At 40.0% G+C, this 25501-nt stretch overlaps 1 protein-coding gene across 1 annotated transcript in view; it reads left to right on the forward strand.

Annotated features, from left to right (window-relative positions):
• Positions 1 to 25501, forward strand: part of ctnnbl1 (catenin, beta like 1) — a 293894-nt gene that overhangs the window by 235283 nt on the left and 33110 nt on the right. Inside the window, exons 12-15 of the mRNA XM_059979909.1 lie at positions 1361 to 1458; positions 8251 to 8331; positions 14657 to 14794; positions 15454 to 15526. Coding sequence (XP_059835892.1) covers positions 1361 to 1458; positions 8251 to 8331; positions 14657 to 14794; positions 15454 to 15526 — 390 coding nt within the window. The remainder of the gene's footprint in view (positions 1 to 1360; positions 1459 to 8250; positions 8332 to 14656; positions 14795 to 15453; positions 15527 to 25501) is intronic.

A 25501-nucleotide genomic window follows, 5' to 3' on the forward strand; every position in this document is an offset into this window, starting at 1 on the left:
GTTTTTAGCTATTTTCTACCATGACCACTTCTCTAAAAGTCCTTTGTGGGGAGGAATATAAGGCATAAATCTTTCCACCCTTCTGATCTTTATCCCAGTACCACTGTCATAAGGAAGAATTATCTAATTACTCAGAAGGTGGGGATGGCTAATGCTTTGTGTCAATGTAGATTTTCCCAGTAGTTTACCTGATATAAATATTTTAAATACTCACACATAAGCAACAAGTTCTAACCCACATGGCTTCAAATGAAAGGGTTTTGGCCTAAAACATTGGCTCTCTTACCATTGGTACTGCATGACCTGCTGAACTCATCCAGCATTTTGTATGTGTTCTTCTGGATTTTCAGCATCTGCAGAATCTAAGAGTAATCATTTGTTCTGCTTAACCAGACCTTCACTCTCGAGGAAATTGGATGTGAAAAGTAACAACTAAACGCACATGAAATGTGCTAAGCCCATAATATTGAATAAACATATGCTTAAGTCTTTGCAAATACTGAACATTTCTGAAATAGAGTCAGGATATCTAAAACAAGTGGTAGTTCTTTTTTTTAATTTAGAGATAACAACATTTTAACAGGCCCTTCCAACCCAAAAAACCTGACCACCCGATTACAATCATGTGACCAAGTAATCTAGTGACCTGTATGTCTTTGGAACATGAGTGGAAACCCATGTGGTCGTGGGGAAGACATGCAAACTCCTCAGACAAGGGCAGGAAAAAAACTCTGGTCACTAGTGCTGTTAATAGCATTATGCAACCGTACTGCTCCAAATATTCTTGTAGGGAAAATAAATGTGTTGCTTCAAGCGCTTCCTAGCCCATTGTAGTCCACAATACAATGAACAAAGTCACTTCAACGACCATGATCTACTAACCAAACTATGGGAGATTCTATAGAAAAGGAAATTTCTTCATTTGGTGGATTAGAAGGGCCTGTTACCATGTTGTATCTCTAAATATTAAAAAAAGATGAAGTACTATCACTTGTTTTAGACATCCTGACTCCATTTCAGAGATGTTCAGTATTTGCATACCTGTATTCATATTCAGATTTGTTACTTGGGGTGCAATTCTGATTTGTAAGAAGTAAGAGGGAAAAGTGCCAGCATTTACGCCTCACTCTGTGTAATCCTTAACTATAATTCAAATTTCAGTTGTTGAAAGTTAATTCATAAACAGTTGGTATATTCTTTAATTCCTAGTTAGCTTGTAAACCTTTCATTGATATGTAAACGTTTCAGTATAAAGGAAAATGGAGCTGAAGTAAAAATTCAATTGTAGAATTGAGGAGCAGGCATTGACTAGCCTATTCTTGCTTTTATTTATTTTATTCTTATTTGCTTTATTTCATAGAGCACGTTTGTTCGATTCTTTCTTCCATGCTTCGAAACTTAAAAGGTCAACAGCGAACACGACTGCTTAACAAATTCACAGAAAATGACTGTGAAAAGGTACCGTTTATCTTTCTTTTCACTTCCAGTTATTAATGAAGAAAAGAAAATTAACATTAAAGTCCAAAGTAAATTTATTATCAAGTAGATATATGTGGATATGCACAGTAAATACAAGAAACACAATAGAATAAATGAAAGACCACACCCAACAAGAGAGGCAAACAACCAATATGCAAAAACCAACCAACTGTGCAAATACAAAAAGAAAAAAAGAAATATAATAATAATAGTTAATTAATAGGCAATAAATATCAAGAACGTGAGATGAAGAGGCCTTGAAAGTGAGCCTGTAGGTTGTTGAATCACTCCATTGTTGAAGTGAGTGAAGTTGAGTAAATTTATCCCCTCTGCTTCAAGAGCCTGATGGTTGAGGGGTAATAGCTGTTCCTAAATCTGATGATGGTGTGGGTCCTGCGACTTTTGTCCCTTCTTCCTAATCGCAGCAGCGAGAAGAGACCATGGCCTAATTGGTGGTCCTTGATTACAAATGCTGCTTTCATGCAACGGCACTAGTCAGTATGCTCTCCACCATGCATTTATAGTTTGTCAAAGTTTCAGGTGACATGCCAGATCTTCGCAAACTTCTAAGAAAGTAGAGGTGCTGCTGTGCCTTCTTTGTATTAGCATTTACGTGCTGGGCCCAGGAAAGATCCTCTGAAATGAAAGCACTGAGGAATTTAAAGTTGTTCACCCTCTCCATCTCTGATCCCCTAAGAAGGATTGGCTCATGCACTGCTGTTTCCTCCTTCTGAAGTCAATAATCAGCTCTTTGGTTTTACTGACATTGAGCTACAAGTTTTTGTTGTGGCATCATGCAGCCTATGATAGTGGTGTTATCAGCAAACTTAAATATGGCATTGGAGCTGTGCTTAGCCTCACAATCACAAGTATAAAGCAAGAAGGGAAAAGGGCTAAACACACAGCCTTGCTCTGTACCTGTACTGATGGAGATTGTGGAAGAGATGTTGTTGCCAATGTAAACTGATTGGGGTCTGCAAGTGAGGAAATTGAAGATCCAGTTGCACAAGGAGGTATTGAGGCCTAGGTCTTTAAGCCTATGGATTAGTTTTGAAGGGATGATGGTACTGAATGCAGAGCTGTAGTCAATGAAGAGCATCTTGAGATATGCATATTCATTGCCCAGATGTTCCAGGGTTGAGTGACAAGCCAATGAAATGGCTCACCAATGAAACTGATTCCTCTTTACATTGTATTGATGGGGGAGATGCTGAATGCATGTACAGTTTAGCAAAAATGCTAGATGGCATGCTGAGCTCAAAGGGGCAGTGCTTTAATCAAGTCATTTGGGGAAGAGCTTTGTCCTATGTTGAATAGGAAAAGATCAATTTTGGGGAACACAACAAAAGAAAATTTGGTACAACATCACAGAAGCAGAACTCATTAATAGAACCCTGAATAGGGTACCACGGTACTGTAGTGGCTAGCATGACACTATTACAGCTCGGGGTGCTGAAGTTTGGCGTTCAATTCTGGAGCTTTGTACGTCCCCATACGTGAGTTTCCCCTGAGTGCACCGATATCCTCCCACAGTCCAATGACATACCAGGTAGGTGAATTGGTTATTATGAAATGTCCTGTGATTAGATTAGGGTTAATCGGGGTTGTCGAGGGTTGCTGGGACAGCATGGCTCAAAACACCGGAAGAGCCTATTTGACACTACATTGATTACAAAATAAACACAGAACAATACAGTGCACTACAGGCCTGTCAGCCCACAATATAGTGCAAATTCTTAAACTACTTAAGATAAATATAACCTTTTCCTCCTTAATAGCCTTATATTTTCCTTTCACCCATGTGACTATCTAAGAGTATATTAAACACCCTTAATGTATCTGTCTCTACCACCACCCAGCAGAATGTTCCACACACCCACCACTCTCTTCGTAAAGAACTTCCTCTGACATCCCCCTATACTTTCCACCAATCACCTTAAAATTATGCCCCTTTGTATTGGCCATTTCTGTCTTTGGTTAAAGTCTCTGGTGATCTACCCTATTTATGCCTCTTAACACTTTATATCAACCTCTATCAATTTGGGCAAGAATTGGCCTTAATTACTTTTAAAATGTCATTTTCCATAAATTTGTTAATATACAAGTCTACTGCTCATTTCAGCACAGAAGTTAAATGCAGGATTTTCTCCCCACTCACCTCTTGTCTATCTTGAAAACATTCCTCATTAACTATGAAGATTTGATTTTGATCAAGAAAATTGTAATTGTTTTATATCAACTTGTTTCCATTTAATTGTTCATTTTAACTCAAAGTGGTGACCTTGAGGCTTTAGCTCTTTGAGGCTTCAGCGAAATGAGGCTTCAATCAGAGAAAGCAAAGGAAAGAAAAGTGCTAGGTTTTTTTTAATTCCCTTCTTTACATCTACTCATTTAGGATAGTAGAGATGCCAAGCAGGAGAGTGGAAGGCTCCACTTGTGGGATGAGGGAAGGCAGGGAGACTCCAGTGTCCCTGACAACTACAACTGCAAGAAGTGCATCCAGCTGCAGCTTCTAACAATTTACGTTAAGGAGCTGGAGCTGGATGAACTCTGGATCATTCAGGAGGCTAAAATGGTGATAGTTAGGACGTATAGAGAGATAGTTACACCCAGGGTGCAGGACACAGGAAGGGGAAAGGGGTTAAGGAGCCTGTGCAGAGTACCCCTCTGGCCATCCCCCTCAACAACAGGTATATCACTTTGGATACTATTGAGGGGGTGGGGTAATGACCTAACGAGGAAAGTCACAGTGGTCGGGTCTCTGATACTGCCTGCCTCTGTGGCTCAGAAGGGAAGAGGGAAGAAGAGGCATGCTGTGATGATAGGGGAGTCATTAGTTGGGGGAACAGATAGGAGGTTCTGTGGGTGAGAACAAGATTCCCAGATGGTATGTTGCCTCCTGGACACCAGGGGTGCTGGATATTTCGGATCAAGTCTAATTCTGAAGTAGTGGGGGGAACAGCTAGAAGTTGTGGTCCATGTAGGTACCAATGACATGGTTAGGATGACTGACGAAGTTCTGCAAAGGGAGTTAGGTGCTTAGTTAAAGGACAGGAGCTCCAGGTTTGTGATTTCAGGATTGCTGCCTGAGCCAAGTACTAATGATGCCAGATCTTGGCCCCAAAGTGTTGGGGTAGGAGGGAGCGCATAAGATTTTTGGATCATTGAGCTTTCTTCCAGAGAAGCTGGGACCTATACAGAAGGGACAGTTTGCATCTGAACTGGAGGGGGCCTAATATCCTGGCAGGAAGGTTTGTTAATGCTGCAGATGGGACATAAATTAAAGTTGGAGTGGTTGGGAACCAGACTGCTAGAACAGTTAGTGGACAGGTTGTGGAGCAGATGTTGGTAAGACCTCAGCCAAAATTAAGAATCAAAGGGTTGAACATGGTGCAACTGGTGTCCTGAGCTGCATATATTTCAATGCAAGCAGTATCAGAGGAGAGGCAGGTGATATTGCTGAAGACTAGGTAGCTGGTTTACAAATTGAAGCAATGTGTAGTGAGTAGAGGCTGGTGATAGGGCAAAATTGCAGTCAACGTTATGAGTTACATAGAAACATAAAAAACCCACAGTACAATACAAGCCCTTCGGCCCACAATGCTGTGCCAAACATGTACTTACTTTAGAAATTACCTAGGTTTACCCATAGCCCTCTATTTTTCTAAGCTCTATGTGCTTATCCAGGAGCCTCTTAAAAGAGCCTATCGTGTCTGCCTCCACCACAGTCGCCGGCAGCCTATTCCACACAATCACCAGTCTCTGCATAAAAAACTTACCCTGACATCTTCTCTGTACCTACTTCCGAGCACCTTAAAACTGTGCCCTCTCGTGTTAGCCATTTGAGCCTTGGGAAGAAGCCTCTGGCTATCCACATGGTCGGTGTCCCTCATCATCTTAGACACCTCTATCAAGTCACCTCTCATCCTCTGTAGCTCCAAGGAGAAAGGCCAAGTTCACTCAACCTATTCTCGTAAGGTGTGCTCGCCTCCCCCATCCAGGCAACATCCTTGTAAATCTCCCCTGCACCCTTTCCATAGTTTCCACAACCTTCCTGTAGTGAGGTGACAAGAATTGAGCACAGTACTCCATCTGACCAGGGTCCTATACAGCTGTAATATTCTTCTCGGCTCTTGAACTCAGTCCCACGATTGATGAAGGCCAATACACCATATGCCTTGTTAACCACACAGTCAATCTGCACAGCAGCTTTGAGTGCCCTGTGGACACAGACCCCAAGATCCCTCTGATCCTCTATGCTACCATTAATACTGTATTCCCCATCATATTTGACCTACCAAAATGAACCACCTCACACTTTTCTGGGTTGAACTCCATCTGCCACTTCTCAGCCCAGTTTTGCATCTTATTGATGTCCTGCTGTAACCTCTGACAGCCCTCCACACTATCCACAACACTCCAACCTTTGTGTCATCAGCAAATTTGCTAACCCATCCCTCCACTTCCTCATTGAGGTCATTTATAAAAATCCCAAAGAGAAGGAGTCCCAGAACAGATCCCTGAAGCACACCATGGTCACCAAACTCCATACAGAATATGACCCATCTACAGCCACTCTTTACCTACTATGGTCGAGCCGACTTAACTAAAAACAACACAATGGCTATAGAGCAGTCACTCAATCCTTGTTCATAATATGAATGGCTTAAAAGGAGTGCACTGGAACTCCCATTATGGCCTGGATAGATATGGTTGAAACACTTAAGAAGCCAAGCATGCTCCAGAACAAAAGGTCACTTTGGTAGAAGAAGTGAAAACGTTGACTTTTTTCTAAATGGAGAGAAAACTGAGGGACAAAGTGACTTGATAGTTCTTGTATAGTATTCCCTAAAGGTTAATTTGCAGGGTGAGTCTATGGTGAGAAAGGCAAATGCAATATTAGCATTCATTTCAAGAAGATTAGAATATAAAAGCAAGGATGTAATGTTGAGACTATAAAGCACTGGTGAGGCCTCACTTGGAGTATTATGAGAAGTTTTGGGCCCCTTATCTTAGAAAAGATGCGCTGAAGCTGGAGAACGTTCAACGGAGGTTCACCAAAATGATTCCAGGTATGAGTGGTTTGTCAGAATTAAGAGAGTCAGGGCATGTATTCAGTATAATTTAGAAGAATGAGGGGTTATGTCTTTTAAACCTATCGAATGGTGAAAGGTCTTGTTGAAGTTGCTGCAGACAGGATGTTTCCTGTGGTGAAAGAGTATGAGACCAGAGAGCACAGCCTCAGGATAGTGGGGTGTCCTTTTAGAATGGAGATGAGGAGGAATTTCTTTAACCAGAGAGTGGTGAATCTCTGGAATTCTTTGCCACAGGCAGCTGCAAAGACCATGTCTTTATGTATATTTAAGGCAGAAGTCAATAGATTATTGATTGGAGAAGGCCGGACATTGAAAAGTTGAGAGGAAAATTGGATCAGCCAGGATGAAATGGCGGAGTAGATTCAATGGACCAAATGACCTAATTCTGCTCTTGTATTTTATGATCCTATGGTCAATTGTATTGAGCTCCTTCCAATCTCTAATAATGAAATGGATGTATTCTTAAAAATTTATTAAAGACAAGGAAGGTGTTGACATGTTTGAATATATTTGTGGACCTTTCAACAACAGTGCTTCCTGATTTCCTTGTTTATATTCCTGTACACTTCAGTACTGAAAGAGACGTGATCTAATCTACTTTGCATCATCTTGTCGTTCTTCATCTTTGAAAGGGTAGTTTCTTTTAAAAGTGTGTATTACCAACAGAAATGAGCAATCTGAAGTGGGTGAATATCAAAGGAAAAATACCTTTAACATATGGTCATTACACTGCACTTTCAGATATAATGATATTATTTATGTGTGCATAAATGCTAACTGCGTACATTGTTTTAACAGTATATTTGAAATGTAGTTACACATTACTAAGTGATTTGCTGTAACATAGTAATAATTGCCTGTTCGTAGTATTAATACAAGATCATTGCCCAATGTTATTGAAAAATTTAAGGTCAGGGGCTGAAATTTTTACCCTATTAATTCTTAAAATAAGCTTCTGCAAGCTGTTTTAAAGGATCCTTTCTTAACTGGCTTTGTTTAGTTTTCTTTATGTCATTAAACACAATGTTGTCTGGTTCGTCACTGAAATAATGGCAATTTATACCATCAGTGCCAATTTGTATTGACCAAATGAACATGAGGCCATAAGACAGGAGCAGAATTAGGCCATTTTGGTGTTGAGTATGAAATGGATATGGGCAAGAATTTCAAAAGACTATCCATTTTGTGCATAGTTGAGGACATACCCCACCTAGGGGTCTTCCTTCCTCCCCGTCTTCTTTCCTTTCCACTTCCTAACTCTCACAAAGTGTTTTAATAATTAATAAAGCCAACACAATTCTATTGCCCAAGTTGAAGGTCTGAATCAGTGCTGTCACTGCTACAGAAATTCCTTGATGGTGTTAATGTTTTCTTAGGGCCAAGGTAGATTGCTGAAACTTAATCATTCCCTTCATCACTTCCTGTGGTCAAATTATTATGGGACTCAGTCAAGAAAAAAGGTGAAACTTGTTTGCAATTTGTTCATTGACAACACATGCTACAATAAATTACAGTGTTACAATAAATTCACATTTATAAAATCTGGTTGTTTCCTTCAGCCAAGGCTGCATCTAGTCATGAACTGCTATCCTATGGAAAGTCATAGCTAAATTGGGTTCTTGCATATTGCAGGGTTGTGTGGTCATAGATTGATAGCTATTTATGTTTCTTATAGGTCGATCGACTGATGGAGCTGCATTTTAAGTATCTGGAAGCTGTGCAGATAGCTGACAAAAAGATTGAAGGAGAAAAACATGTATGCATTAGCAAAACCTTTATGCATTTCTTGCAAACCTTTTTGGTAATCTCTGATTTAACAACTAGTTAGTTGCATTTGTTCTTAGGAGCTTAACAAAATTAAACTGGTGTTTTATGAAGACATTTGCATGGGGTGATCAAAATAAAATTATTGATAAGAATAAAGTGCAACTTTTATTAGTAATTGTCTAACACCATGGAAAGGAGTCATAAGAAATTAGGTTGCTTGTAACAAAGTTCAGGATTACCATTCGCAATGATAATTGAATATTCACTGTTCATGAGAAAAGTGTGGTCACTGTTTTTGACTACAATCATAAGATAAAATAAAATATGAAGTCCATAGGAGAAGAAAAGCCTATTGAGATCTTGCCTGATGCAAAGTAATCCGCCTTGCATGTGTCTTTGCAATTTTTCCAGCCACAATGACAGACTTCATTTTTAAAATGGAAGTCAATGATTTTAACCAGGCTGATTTCCAGTTTGCTCACAGTAATGATAATGAAAACAACAGAATCCAAATGTCTCTGCAATGTAGCAAAGTAATGGAGTTATTCAACATCTCAGAATGAGAAATCTTGCGAGACTTCCCCCTGATCTGTCAGAGTCCTCTTTGCTTGCACACCAGATTCAAGAGTCACTGAGTCTGTGGATTCAGGATGAAATCCATGTTTACGAGTACAATCTAACAGTGACAAGAAAGCTGAAATTTTATGTGCACAATAGATGGCCTTAGAATAAAGAAATTGTGCAAGATTCCTGAGCAATGCACTGACTATTAGGATGCCTTGTGCCATATACTGAACCTTCACGAAGCCTGCAGATTGGGCAGGCTCATGCTCCTACACTGCTTGATATTATCTGCTTGAAGTAAAAGGGAAGAGTTCCCTTCCCAGAACTGTCATTCTTCTATAATGTCTGAAATGCAGCTGTGGACTGTATTCTGTAAAATCTGGAATCTGCCACTGATGTGAAAGCCAACAATTCAGAGACATTTTGTCCTTCAACTTCAAATATTTTGAAGTCCAGCTACCACGATGTTGGACTCTGTTTTGAAATTCTTAGTTTGTAGATACATTACTCTACATTGTATTTTGTCCAGACTTCCTGTTCCTGCTTATCTGCAAGTCATGAAACCTCCAATAGTGAAGCCTAGCCATTGCCTTCAGCCATAAATACAATCTCTTCAGTGCAATTGCAAGTACACTTCTAGTCAGTTATGAATCCATCAGCATGGCAATAAGACAAGGTAGTGAAGAGAGAATAACGTTCTTAGAAACATAGAAAATAGGTGCAGGAGTAGGCCATTCGGCCCTTCGAGCCATTCAGTATGATCATAGCTGATCATCCAACTCAGAACCCTGTACCTGCTTTCTCTCCATATCCCCTGATCCCTTTAGCCTCAAAGGGCCATATCTAATTCCTTCTTAAATATAGCCAATGAACTGGCCTTAACTGTTTCCTGTGACAGAGAATTCCACAGATTCACCACTCTCTGTGTGAAGAAGTTTTTCCTCATCTCGGTCCTAAAAGGCTTCCCCTTTATCCTTAAACTGTGACCCCTCGTTCTGGACTTCACCAACATCGGGAACAATCTTCCTGCATCTAGCCTGTCCAATCCCTTTAGAATTGTATATGTTTCAATAAGATCTCCCCCCCCTCAATCTTCTAAATTCCAACAAGTATAAGCCTAGTCGATCCAGTCTTCATGTGAAAGTCCTGCCATCCCAGGAATCAACCTGGTGAACCTTCTTTGTACTCCCTCTATGACAAGAATGTCTTTCCTCAGATTAGGGGACCAAAACTGCACACAATACTCCAGGTGTGGTCTCACCAAGGCCTTGTACAACTGCAGTAAAACCTCCCTGCTCCTGTACTCAAATCCTCTTGCTATGAATGCCAACATACCATTCATCTTTTTCACTGCCTGCTGTACCTGCATGACCACTTTCAATGACTGGTGTACAATGACACCCAGGTCTCATTGCACCTCCCCTTTTCCTAATCGGCCACCATTCAGATAATAATCTGTTCTCCTGTTCTTGTCACCAAAGTGGATAACCTCATATTTATCCACATTAAATTGCGTCTGCCATGAATTTGCCCACTCACCTAACCTATCCAAGTCACCCTGCATCCTCTTAGCATCCTCCTCACAGCTAACAGTGCCGCCCATCCGCAAACTTGGAGATGCTGCATTTAATTCCCTCGTCTAAATCCTTAATATATATTGTAAACAACTGGGGTCCCAGCACTGAGCCTTGCGGTACCCCACTAGTCACTGCCTGCCATTCTGAAAAGGTCCCGTTTATTCCCACTCTTTGCATCTTGTCTGCCAACCAATTCTCTATCCACATTAATACCATACCCCGAATACCATGTGCTTTAAGTTTGCACACTAACCTCCTGTGTAGGATCTTGTTAAAAGCCTTTTGAAAATCCAAATATACCACATCCACTGGTTCTTCCCTATCCACCCTACTAGTTACAACCTCAAAAAATGCTATAAGATTTGTTGGACATGATTTTCCTTTCACAAATCCATGCTGACTTTGTCCAATGATTTCACCACTTTCCAGATGTGCTGTTATCACATCTTTGATAACTGACTCTAGCATTTTCCCCACCACCAATGTCAAGCTAACCAGTCTATAATTACCTGGTTTCTCACTCCCTCGTTTTTTAAAAAGTGGGGTTAAATTAGCCACCCTCCAATCCTCAAGAACTAATCCAGAATCTAAAGAGTTTTGAAAATTATCACTAATGCATCCACTATTTCTTGGGCTACTTCCTTAAGCACTCTGGGATGCAGACCATCTGGCCCTGGAGATTTATCTGCCTTTAATCCCTTCAATTTACCTAACACCACTTCCCTACTAACATGTATTTCCCTCAGTTCCTCCATCTCACTAGACCCTCAGACCCCTACTATTTCCGGAAGATTATTTATTTCTTCTTGTTCAGATCTGGTTTTCTTCATGTATTTAGTGCTGTATTGCGTGTTACAATCTTAAATGTGCCCTGATTTGCCATCAAATGAACGTGTTTAGATGATTGATATTATACTACCTATGGTACTTCTTTTTAATGCGTATGGAGCCAGTAAGAATCAACCCATCAAGTAACTATCATGTTTCATAACCTAAATGGTGTGTAATGGGATTGCACTGCCACGACAAAAACAACTATGTAATTAAATTTCTAGGCCAAGGGTATGTTTTTAAAGAAAATATCTTTTGATTGCTGGTGAGGTCGCTATGCTGCCAAAGAGGGAAGCCTGTGTGGTCTGCTAGAGAATGTTACCCAGGTTTTCTGCATTTTGGATGTAGACTTAAACTAAACATTTTTTCCGTATTATGGTATTTTATATTCTGTTTTTTGCCCAATCTTTTGCTTTGTGTGTGCTGGGAAGGTTTGATGTGCCAGTAATGTTTTTGTTTTTTTTTGTGGGGGGGAGGGATTTGGGGGTTGGTGTTCGTACAGCCTTTCTTTTCTTTCTTGGTTTTGTGGCTGTCTGGAGAAGAAGAATTTCAGAGTTGTATACTTTGATAATAAGTTAACCCTTGAACCTTTTTCGGTCTTTTGCCTTTTAACTGTTCTTTATTAAGTGGGAAGATTTGAGGCATAACCGAATGAATATTTCTTGTTAACTCCTTGAGTCACCTCAATTTCAGATTCAACATTTATTTCAGTTTTTATTTATCATTCATTCTTCAGTATTTTTGTATTTTTCATTTTACAGAAACTGTTTTAATTGGTTTTTAAACATGTTGAAATTGCTGTTTTGACTAGATCTTATGATAGTCCTTTACTCAGTAGTACCTCCATAAAAGTAACAATATTTTAAGTGAGGAGAAATCAGCAAATTCTGCTCACTTGTTTATTTTCTCTCAAGGCAAACTGTTTAAGAGTCATTAAATAATCTAAAGGACTGTAAGTATTGGGACATTTCAGTGCCATGTTAAAAAGTCTATTTGGATTTTAATAAAAGCACATAGTAAAGAGATCTCTGAAAGTAGCAAACGTAGACAGAAGCTTAATGCATAGAATAGAACTGTTAGAATGTTATATCATAACAAGAAACACTTATTTAGCTACTGTGTGGAGATCTGGTCACATTATAGGAAGAAGGTATTATGCTGAAGAAAATGCAGAAAAGATTCACCAGGATGTTGCCTGGATTGGAGGATTTCACTAATGGAGAGAGATTGAACAGACTGGGTTTGTTATCCCTGGAGGAAACAAGAGGTGACCTGATAGAGATATACAAAATTAAGAGGAATAGTTAGGGTAAGTAATTAACATCTTTTTGTCATGGTAGAGATATGATAAACAATTAGTGTAAGGTCTGAAGGAGGAATTTTACAAGGGAATATTTGTGAGGCCTCCGTCAGTCAGGGTCAGCCATGGATGATGTGTCCTATCTGTCTAGATATGCAAACCTGAGCAGTATAATATTGAGGCTTCCCCTCACCACACATCCGATGAACCCAAAAGAACAGCAAAGGTCAATAAAGTGTGGTACCACCAGTGTCGCAGGAGTTGCCAGTCAGTGTTGAACTCAATATAGAACTGCCTTCGGGACTCTAACTCTGAATTTTTCCCGGGGGGGGGGTTGCTCCTGAAGCTTTCCCAGTAAGTGGGTATAGCTACAAGAGAGTGGAAGATTGAGGTCAGTTTTCCCTTCTCCTAGGTGAGCTGCTAACCATGGTTGACGAACTGTATCAGTCCAAAGCGACTCGTTTTAAGACATCTTTGTAATCCATCTTTGCCCCTTCTCCTTCGGTAGAAAAAGTTCTGCCAGGTTTAGTAGCCAAGCCAAACGTGAAGGTCAGGAGCTGGACTTGGTTGTTAGAGGCTATTTAAGGCACATGCCATTGAGAGCATTTTATAGGTAGTGGGAGCTTGTCCCCATTAACACCAGCTGTAACTACCTTAAGTAATCAGGGAAATAATTACACGTAATAACTGATATTCGTGATTGGTCTGCCAGAGGAGGTGATGGAATCAGTACAATCACAACATTTATGAGGCATTTCGACAAGAACTTCAATAGGCAAGGCATAGAAGTGTACAAGAACTAATATGGCAAATAGGATTAGAGTAGATGGGCAAAACAGTTGATGTGGACCAATGAACTGCCAGAGGAAATGGTGGATTCGGGTGTGATCAATGCATTGAAGAGGTAAAGAATTATATATACCTGTTTCCATCCTAAAGTGATCAATTCTGAATTCCTGTAAATGTTAACAAACAGAGAAAATCTGCAGATGCTGGAAATTTGGAGCAACACACACAAAATGCTGGAGGAGGCCATGGATAGACATAGTGGAATGGAAATGGGAAGTGGAATTAAAATGGGTGAGCAGCTGTCCCTACAGCTCCATTCAGTACCATTCAGGGCCCCAAACAGTCATTCCAGGTGAGGCGACACTTCACCTGTGAGTCTGTTGGGGTCATATACTGTGTGCTGCTCTCAATGTGGTTTCTTGTATATCGGAGACACGACGTAGATTGGGAGACCACTTCACCGAGCATCTACGCTCCATCTGCCAGAACAAGCATGATCTCCCAATGGCCACCCATTTTAATTCCACTTCCCATTCCCTTCCTTCTTTCTTCCATGGCCTTCTGTCTCTTTCACTTATCGCCTGGCATTTCTCTCTCCCCTCCCCCCACCTTTCAAATCTACTCTTCAGCTTTCCTTTCTCCAGTCCTGTAAAAGGGTTTCGGCCCAAAACGTCGACTGTACTTTTTTCCATAAATGCTGCCTGGCCTGCTGAGATCCTTCAGCATTTTGTGTGTGTTTTTCCGGTAAATATTTACTGGCTTTTGAAGTGTGTAAGTATGCTTACTTTCTTAAATGCCCATAATAATCTTGGAAGTTCTCATAGTGTGTCTCAACCAATAATTATTTTTGAAATATGCTCATAATTTCCATGAAAACTAACTAATGTTGGGTATTTTTAAATATCATACCATATTATAGGTAGATATGTATAACTTGCCTTTTTTTCCCAAAGAAAAGTGTGAAGAAAGTATTCTCCCTTTAAATTAGAAAGAATCAAACAACTCAGAACAAAAATTCCTTTACTGCAGCTTACCAAGTATGGTTGAAAATAACCATTTATTTTGGTATTGATTAACTTTTAGTTTTGAAATATTTGATCTTTTTAAAAATGTTAAAATCTCTCCTTTTTATAATTTTCAGCTGCTGAGGTAGGCCTCTTCCTTTTGGGTTTGTCAATCAGTTAATTCCAGTTTTTGTTGCTGTCAGTGAAAATGCAACACTCTTGTTTATGCTATTATCTTTGTTTATCCAGGATATGGTCCGTCAAGGGGAAATAATTGATGACGATATGGAAGATGAATTTTACCTGAGGCGTTTGGATGCTGGCCTCTTCGTCCTTCAGTTAGTTTGTTACATTATGGTGGAGACCTGCAGTGCTGGAATCCCTCAGGTGATTTCAAAATCTATTCACTAAGAATTCTTCATACCCAAATATATCTGTGATGAGCGCATTTTTATTGCTGATGGTATATGGGGAAATTGAAGCTGACGTTCGAAAGTTATTGATCATACACATTGTTTCATGTGAACGCTGAAAAACTAAAACTACAATCAAGTGTGCTTAGCAAGCATTTATGAGGCAAAAATGTTTTGAGTTTTGTCTGTGCACATTTATTTTCTGTTTATCCTTAATTGGAATTGTGCTTCAAACTGTGAAATTCATTATTCTTTGTTAAATGGGTTCAGCCCATTCCATAAGAGTTCTGTAGGTTTGAGAGTGGAATCATTAAGGATGATACAACCATTAGCCTACTCCTCCAGTAAGATTCCAGTTTTTCAATTTCTTGGATATCTGACTCACCTAAAGCACATTCATCTTCTCCATTTTCATCCAGCCAATATCACAGCTATTACATGCCAGCAATAAGAAAACTATTTTAGAATAATATTTACACAGCTTTGACACTGGGTAACTTTTTTTGTTTACAAATTTAAGAATTATTTAATATGTTCACTGGAAAGTAAAATGATTTGAACAGTAGTGCACTAGATAGCAAGTTGTAACTGGGGAGGGAATGTACTGAGATTGTTTGTGCTTTTTGTTTTTAGATAAAGCAGCGTGTGCACCAGATTCTGAATATGCGAGGTGGTTCGACCAAAGTGGTTCGACATATCTTGAGAGGTATGATTGAAAGTGTTCAGCATATAAGCCATTAATTCTAAATGTTTCTGTTGGCTGAACAGCTGCCACAATTGCCATATTTTCCTATAATAAATAATGCTACCCTTGTTGAGAAGAACAAACATTTCTTCCTCGAGCTCATCAGTGTTATGCCAATTACATATTTGATGACTTGTTATTAGAAATTATTCTACATTACCATACTTTGACAGTGGATATTCGCATCAGGGCAACAATGAATGTCCTAACTTTATACATGTTCCTTGCAGCTTGGGGCTGGTGATGCAGCTTGATATGATATGGCAGTGATTCCAGAGTGTGACATTTTATTCATCAGATTGGTGTCTGTATTAATATTGCAGAATAACATGTTAAGCTAGAACAGGTCCTTCAACTCACAATGTCTGTGCTAACCATGATGCCAAATTAATCCAATCTCATTTACCTGCACATGATCCATATCCTTCCATTCACTGCATGTTCATGTGTCTGTCTAAATGGCGTTTTAGAATTTTTCCTCATTTGAGAGGACTATCATTTTTTTCATTCATTTTTATTTGTGCATATTGAATTGGGTGTATAGAAGATATTGAATGTATGTTTTGATCTATAATTCTCAAAAACAAGTTGTGTGGATGAAAACTGTTGAGCACACCTGCCTCATTTTGAGGAGCTCATTTGATTCTGTGATCCAGCACTTGAGGTAATAGGCTGATTCATGTGCTCTGTCTCAGTGGCCAGCCTGACCTCTCTGAAGTTTACAGTTGGAAATTTGAAGATTTTTTTGGTGGCAGCAGGGTACTCAAATTATTGGCCTCTACCTAGAGGTCCAGGTACAGTTGTGGAAATGCCCTTGTTTGCCATTGAAAAGAACATTGTGTTCAGTTTAATTCTAATACATTTGCTATCTCTGATATGAACATTTTATAACTTAATCGAATTAGCCGAATATGGATTGATAGAGATTATTTAATAGATCTTCATAATCCACTTGTACTTTGGCTTGTTAATTTGTGATTTTGTGGGGTCATTTGAGCATGGAATCATTAATGCACTTTATGTTGTCAGTTGGGATAGTGTTTGCAAAAGAAGTGGGATTAATATTTTGAAAAATCAGGGATTGAGCCATTGGGTTCACTTGAATCTTTAAATGGATTCAAAATGCAGCAGGTCTGACAGCATCTATGGAGAGGATCATCAGGCAGAAGTTCTTATGTTTAATCTATAAATAAAGCTCTATTTGTATAAAATGTCATTTTAGATATTCAAAATGAGTTTATCTTGCTCCTGGTTGGTGTTTGATTATCTTTAAGTGCATATGATCTGCTCACAGTAACTTAGCAAATTCAAACTGCGCAAGTTTGCTAGAATATTTGAAGAGCATTTCAATGAATTAATTCTTTAAAAAGGGACTGGATTTTGTTGCATTCTTTGGCTGTTGTGGTATAATAACTGGACAAAGGTTGATTCTTCAGTAAATGCCTAATATATATTATTTTTTCAACCCTTAAGTGAGTCTCATTTAATCTTTGATTATTGCATTAGAAATAGCTACTGTCTCTTGCATGAGATTGTGTTTCAGGAGAAGATATTTTTGGTTTGTTATATGCAACAAAATATCAAGCATAGATAACCTACATTGGGACAGCGTATTACTCTGTAAGCTTATTTACTGGAATATTGTGTACAAATGATACTTGTAGTTTTATATTACATGCATTTGGGCTCATTTAGCCGTGACTCTGACAGTCTTTGGGCCCAGAGGGAGGGCATAATGTTTGAGACAGAGCTGAAGAGTAATAGATTGTGGGTTCATTAACTGCACATTCACAGCATAATAACTTTTTGTTTGTTTTATTATGTCCCCTAGCTATGTATGGAAGCACACTCCCATGACAAATGTGCAGAAATCAGCTCTAAAACAGTAGCTGCTCTTACTCTGAGAGTACGGAATTGGTTCCCTTTAGTGGTACTCCGTTCACCAAGGAGAATGTGTACTCCAGTTTCAAAACACTTATCTATAGAAAGCCAAAGATTTCTAAATGTAAATTATTTCTTAAAAACAATGTTTTTGGAATGCCATCCTACTATATCTATCAAAGTGCATAAATGTTGCAATATGCTACCCTGAGATTCCTTTCTTGTGGACCTCCTCTGCCTGTAAGGAGTTTGTACGGTCACCCTGTGACCGCATTGGTTTCCTCCAGATGCTCTGGTTTCCTCCCTCAGTCCAGTACCAGATGGCAGGTTAATTGGTCATTGTAAACACCCTCCTGATTAGGCTGGGATTAAATTGGGAGGTTGCTGGGTGGCACAGTTCAAAGGGCTGGAAAGCCTACTCTGTGCTGTACCTCAATAAATTAATCAAGAACAAAGAAATAGAATCAATGAAAAACAGCAAAGACAGACAAGCAGCCAATGTGCAAAAAGACAAACTGTGCAAATACAGGAAGAAAACAAATTTTATCATATATATTTATTATTCGTTTGTTTGTGTGTGTGTGTGTGTGTGTGTGTGTGTGTGTGTGTGTGTGTGTGTGTATGTATGTATGTGTGTGTATCTATATGGGAGGGGGGAGAACATGAGTTGTAGAGCCCTTGAAAGAAAGTCCGTAGTTTGTGGAATCAGTACAGTGTTGTGGTGAGTGAAACTATCTCCACTGGTTCAGGAGCCTGATGATTCCTGAATCTGGAAACGTGGGACCTAAGGCTTCAGTACCTCCTTCCGGATTGCAACAGCAAGAACAGAGCATGGCCTGGATGGTGGGGGTCCTTGATGTCTTTTAAAATTATTACAAGATGTTTGTGTTCTACATTTTAGATTTTAAATGTTTATCCAAGTATTCACAAAAGAGCAATTCAAATGTAGTTTCATCGCGCATCCAAAACTTGAATCATGTATTACCAAATCACCTTAACATGCTCCATAATCAGAATGTCTTATGTTTCAGTATAAAGATCATCTTCTGATTTGTTTGTTTTTCAACCTTTTGCTTTCTAAGCACAATTATTTTAGTGAAAATAGCAAGAAACAAAAAAAAGTTTTGCTTTGTCTTTGCCACTGAGTTCTTCTTCCATCCAAAATTTACTGTTTTTAGGAATATTATAGAAAAGAGAACTCTCTTTTTATGGCATATGTGCCCAAGTCTCTCAGCATTGTAGCATAGCAGTTAGTGTAATGCTGTCACAACACCAGCTGACCAGGTTCAATTCCTGCTACTGTCAGTAAGGAGTTGTACATTCTCCCCGTGATCACGTGGGTTTCCTCCAGGTGCTCCGGTTTTCTTACACATTCCAAAGACGTACTGGCTAGTAGGTTAATTAGCTACTTGGGTGGTGTGGGCTCATTGGGCCAGAGCGGGCTGTTACCATGCTGTATCTCTAAATAAATAAGTCACAATGGACCAAGATTACATGAAGAGAACTTGTATTCAGTTTCCCTTCTCACGCCCTAGGGATGTCTTTGTGCTTCACTACCCATGTTATTTCTTGAAGTGTTTTTTTATATAATCAATTGATGTTCACAGATATAAAATAAATTACATCTAAGTACATGTTAGTTAGTTGGTTGAAAGATAATTGCGTTGAGGAGAACCCAGCGCTCCCCTCCTCATTGTAGAAGTGCTGCATCTGGACAGGCCTTCTATTTAAAAATAAACCCAAGAGGTAGTGTTCCTGACATTGCAGCACTTGTTCAGCACTGGAGTTGGCGTGTCAGCATAGATTATATGCTTGAGTCTTGTTTCTTGCTTTCCCCTGGGAAGGACATGAATTGGAAGTTGTCTGTGAAGGGTACAAAATATGATAAAACAAGAGAATAGATTGTTGATGACAGTCCTCAAATGATTCAGTTCTGCTGTGGCCTGAATTTGATTGCCATTGATCTTGGCTGTCTTCTTTGGCGCTGTTTTACTATCTGTTGCTTGAATTACCAACTAAAGTACGTCTCAGTAATTGAGTTCTCCTTTTTCAGTGACGAAGAAAACTGCTAACTGGACCAGTTAGCAGTTAACTGCTAACTGTCCCATGCTTGCACAGGTCTTGCTGCTTTACAGTGCAACTTGCTGACAGTTAGAAAGCAATGCTTCATGCAATTTGTCTAACCACTTCACCTGCAATGTGGGGAATGAAAGCAAGAAACGTCATATCTGCATTATTGTTAAACCAGCATGCAGTATCTATCAACAAAGTAGAGAAGCCTGCACTTCTAAGTGCATTTGTTTGAAGAGGCATAAAGTTGGATCTAAATGTCCTTTTAATTGTTAAGACATTAATTTTGTCTGCAGTGTTGATGGCCAATTCCAATTTAGATCTTTGTAAATTATAGGTGAAATACCATTTTCACAACCAGTTAAATAGAAACACAATGCTGCCTCCCCCCTCTTCCCCCCCCCCCCCCCCCCCCGCTGCCTCTGTCTTCACAAGAGTGTATTTAATAGGGTGAGGTCAGAATTACAGAGGGGAGAATCAGTTAATGATTTCAGTCACTGCTTCTCCCCACTGCAATTCTGATATCAGCAGGTTAACTAGACTATTGTCTTACCCTTACCTCACCCAATCCTCTCTGCAATTCCGCTTTCCCAGTCACTGAACAGTTTTCAGAATGAACTGCTGACAGTCCCCCACACATTTTGCACAATTTGATGATTGTGGCATTTGGTGTTTCCTGTGTTTATTTTTCAGGTTTCCTTGGTACAGTACACCTTTGACCTTTGCCTAAAATTACCAAAGTATTTGGATATATTTCCTTGTCAAATTACACCCTGATGTTTAGAACAGATCCCTGAGGCAAACCACTGGTAACTGATCTCCATGTGGAATATGACCCATCTACAACCACTCTTTGCCTTCTGTGGGCAAGCCAGTACTGGATCCATAAAGTAATGTCCTCTTGGATCCCATGCCTCCCCTCTTTCTCAATAAGCCTTGCATGGGGTACCTTGTCAAATGCCTTGCTGAAATCCATATACACTACATCTACTGCTCTACCTTCATCAGTGTGTTTAGACACATCCTCAAAAAATTCAGTCAGGCTCGTAAGGCACAACCTGCCTTTCACAAAGCCATGCTGACTATTCCTAATCATATTATGCCTCTTCAAATGTTCATAAATCCTGCCTCTCAGGATCTTCTCTATCAACTTAACAACCACTGAAGTCAGACTCGCTAGTGTATAATTTCCTGGGCTAACTACTCCTTTTCTTGAATAAGGGAACAACATCCACAACACTCCAATCCTCCGGAACCTCTCCCGTCCCCATTGATAATGCAAAGATCATCACCAGAGGCTCAGCAATCTCCTCCCTCACCTTCCACAGTGGCCTGGGGTACATCTCATTCGGTCCCACTGACTTATCCATCTTGATGCTTTCCAAAAGCTCCAGCACATCCCCTTTCTTAATATCTACATGCTTAAGCTTTTCAGTTGGCTGTAAGTCATCCCTACAATCGCCAAGATCCTTTTCCATAGCGAATACTGAAGAAAAGTACTGCTATCTCCTCCAGTTTCCACTGTCACACTCGATTGGTCCAATTTTCTCATGTCTTACTCTCTTGCTCTTCACACACTTGTAGAATGCCTTGGGGTTTTCCTTAATCCTGTCCGCCAAGGCCTTCTCATAGACCCTTCTGTCTCTCCTAATTTCTTTCTGAAGCTCCTTCCTGCTAGCCTTGTAACCTTCTAGATCTCTATCATTACCTAGTTTTTTGAACCTTTCGTAAGCTCTTCTTCTTGACTAGATTTACAACAGCCTTTGTACACCACGGTTCCTATACCCTACCATCCTTTCCCTGTCTCATTGGAATGTACCTATGCAGAACTCCACGCAAATATCCCCTGGACATTTGCCACATTTCTTCTGTACATTTCCCTGAGAACATCTGTTCCCAAATTATGCTTCCAAGTTCTTGCCTAATAGCCTCATATTTCCCCTTACTCTAATTAAACGCTTTCCTAACTTGTCTGTTCCCATCCCTCTCCAATGCTATGGTAAAGGAGATACAATTGTGTTCACTATCTCCAATTTGCTCTCCTATTGAGAGATCTGACACCTGACCAGGTGCATTTCCCAATACCAGATCATGTACAGCCTCTCCTCTTGTAGGCTTATCTACATATTGTGTCAAGAAACCACCTTTAACACACCTAACAAACTCCACCCCATCTAAACCCCTTGCTCTAGGGAGATGCCAATCAATATTTGGCAAATTAAAATCTCCCACCACAACAACCCTGTTATTATTACACTTTTAAAGAATTTGTCTCCCTATCTGCTCCTCACTGTCCCTGTTTCTATTGGGTCATCTATATATAAAAAAAACACCCAGTAGAGTTATTGACCCATTCCTGTTCCTAACTTCCACCCACAGAGATTCCATAGACAATCCCAACATGTCTTCCTCCTTTTCTGCAGCTGTGACACTATCTCTGAATGAAGTGCCATGCCCCCACCTCTTTTGCCTCCCTCCCTGTTCTTTCTGAAACATCTAAAGCCTGGCACTCAAAGTAGCCATTCCTTCCCCTGAGCCATTCAAGTCTCTGTAATGGCCACAACATCATAACTCATAAGAAGCATTTGGATAGGTACATGGAGGAGCAGGGCTTAGAGGGATATGAGCCAAAATCAAGAAATTGTGACTGACTGGGTTGGGACTATGGTCAGCATGGACTGTATTCAGGCTGCATTGCTCTGTTGTGATTGTCTAGTTCCTCGTACCATTTAGTCCATTCATCCTGAGTGAGGGCCATAGAGCATAGACTGAAAAGATCTTGAGGTGTAGCCTGATACATTTGAATGGTGTTTATTGTATAATCTATAAAATCATCAGAATTTGTCTTACGGTTAGGTGCTTTACTCATAATCTGCACATTTCATTAGGTTTCCATGGGGTATAAACGCGCAGAGTGGGTTCATCCGCGTTTCCATGGGGACTGGGGACAATTCGGGTCGGGAGCAAGCGTGGAGTGTTTGTATCTGGGACGGCAGGTCCAAAGGGGTCATCATCATCATCATCCTACTCCTCATCTGGGTCAGTTAAGCAGTTAGGTTAAGCAGATAGGTCCCCTATCAAGCAGTTTCTCTTTTGGGCATGAGTTTTAGGTACTAGCAGCCAGGAGGGCTTTTTCCTTTGACTGTTGCTTAGTTTGGCTTCTAGTTCTGACTGCTATAGAGTCACAAAACTGCTCCGGCCCCTGTCTCTGCTCCTGTTCCTGTTCCTTAGGCCCCTGAGGTGAGTAAGGAGGTGGTGGTTAGGATGCCTGTTGTTGAGGGACTGGAGGGTAAACTGGAGCCATGGGGCGCACTAGCCAATCCTCCTTAGTTTCATCTGTATCATCAGTCTCATTTTGGAACAACATTGGAAATCCAGACATAGCCGGAGGTACCTCCATTTTACTCTGGTAATTAGCACCCTTATGTCCCTGTCTTCTCCCTCCTTTTCTGTCCTTTATCATGGTCATCACACTAATACTTCAAAACTTCCCATGCCTTGGGTTTGCCTTCCCTGTCACATACACTAATCCTTCTTCTACATGCATTGTGTTCCCAACTACTTTGTCCAGACTTATTGGTTAATTCCTCAGCCGTTTTTCGCCATGTTGACATTAAAACTTTCCATTTCTCCACATACCAGGTCCCCCCCCCCCCCCCACAATGGCCACATTTCATTTCCCAGTTTCTTATTTAATGCAACAGATAATTTATGGAAATCATTCTTGTCCCTGGGATTCTCCTTACAAATTTTGAACAAGGGGGTATCTGGGCCTGACTTATCAAGGGTCTGACCTATTTTCCTTTGATCCGTTAATTTCGTGCTGTGTCTCTCTGCACCCACTTCAGGGTCCTGACCTTCGCGTGGGGGATTTTCCCTCTTAACAACCGGTCTAAGGCAGAGTGTCCGAGACAGGCAAGTTATCGTAACCTTACTTCAAAGCATATTTATACCAGAGTGAATCTTCTAACACTTCTTACACCAGGGCGAATCCTCAAGCCCACTTATACCCTGGTATAAGGGTGAATCCTCAAACCCACCATTCTTACCATAGTACTCAGGTAATCTTAATGGTTCTTCAGGTGTCTGTCAGAGGATTACCCGCCAAACGAAAAGGTCATCAGGGTGGACAACTAATGAGAGAGATCAAGGTAAATCTTACCTTGTGGGCCCATCCGTCTCAGGTCGTTCCCACCGAGCCAAGCACTGACACCTTCTCAAAGGGATGCCTCATCTTGGGCTTCTGGCTGGCTCGCCAAATTGTCAAACCTTACTCCTAATTATTACCCGTTACCCGATGCAAGAACACACAGTACAATGGAGGAAAAAGCAACAGCTTTTTATTTAGTAGCTCGCTACTAGAGAGAGCCCTCCTTAGGCACACACAGTACTGGAGGTCTATCTGCAAAGCACAGAGATCCAGAGTTTTTTTTGTACCATTTTTTTGTCACGTACACAGGAAGCAATTTTTTAGCTCCCCCCCCCCCCCCATAATTACATGCCAAGTAACAGTGGTATTTCGAGGCAAAGCCCACTTGATCACCTTAAAAGGCAGTCAAATTCAGACAACCGGGACAATGTGCGCAATCAGATAATTCCTCATTTTCCTTACTGTAGTTCCACATATTTGGAAACAAAGTATATTGAACCTTTGTCTAACAATTTATGGAACAATCTTACGAGACAGAGAACGATTTTAATTCTTGCGAAACCATATAGCAGGAAGTATGTGACAAATAAGCAGAACTCAATCCACAAAACAGCATAGTTGTTCGTTAAAAGCAGCACAAGCAAATTACTTAGAACAGAACAATCAGAAGTCTATAGTTATTTGGAAAATCATTTCTCAACCCTTTAACATCTCACTGTGACTATGACTAATAGCTATTCGCAAACTTGTGAAGAGCAGAAACCAAACTCTGAAATAACATTTACTTAGTGTATTTTCAGGCACTTCAGTTTCTAAAGTAACACCAGTGAATCTGCAGATGCTGGAAATAAATAAAAACACAAAATGCTAGCAGAACTCAGCAGACCAGGCAGCATCTATGGGAGGAGGTAGTGACAACATTTCAGGCCGAAACCCTTCATCAGGAGTGATGGAAGTGAAGGATTTCGGCCTGAAATGTCGTCACTACCTCCTCCCATAGATGCTGTCTGGCCTGCTGAGTTCTGCCAGCATTTTGTGGGTTTATCAGTTTCTAAAGTACTTGTTTCTAAGCTACAGAACTTAATGTAGAATTTTGCCAATATGTAAATATTTCAGAGCATGTTCTTGATAATAAACTATTAGAGTTTTATAGGTACCAGCATGATTTTTTTGGTAGGTACTGACTAACTAATTAATGCACTCAGTAGTGGATAACAGCTAAATCACAAGTAGTTGTCTCGATTGTAAATTTTTTTATGAATATAAAATATTACAGTTCTTTCAAAATAATAAGACTCCTTTTTCTATATAAAAAAAATCAGCAGTTTACTTTCGTGCTTTAAAAATAAGACACAGAAACTCAATGGAGTTGGATTTGTGCTTGTAATTAAACATTGTTATACCAATACCTGGCACCACTGAACTAAGGGTAAGTTAAGTGTATTCCAATCCGGTAGCAAGTTTCTGAACAGAACCAGGGAACAAAGGGGAGGGCCAGAAAGGAGGGAGTATAGATGTAATTCTGTGCACATTTTTGAAGCTGCAGTATACACGCAGCTCATTAAGAAAAAAATCACGTATGTAGCCACAAAATGTAACAGACTTGTAAATCTCTAAAGTGTGATTGAGAACCAAGTTTTGATCCCATAAATTCAGAGGCCGTGTAATTCTGCTGCTGGCATGAGCTATATTTTTTAAATTGTCTAGTTAAATCCATTGAATCCATTCTCCAAAATTTTGTAGTTTTTTTTTTCACTTTTTGTGGAACGATACAGCACGGCAATGGACAATTCCGGCCCAAAGAGCCTGCACTGCCCAATTGCACCAATGTGACC

Source organism: Hypanus sabinus, chromosome 9, assembly GCF_030144855.1.
Source record: "Hypanus sabinus isolate sHypSab1 chromosome 9, sHypSab1.hap1, whole genome shotgun sequence".
Lineage (NCBI taxonomy): Eukaryota > Metazoa > Chordata > Chondrichthyes > Myliobatiformes > Dasyatidae > Hypanus > Hypanus sabinus.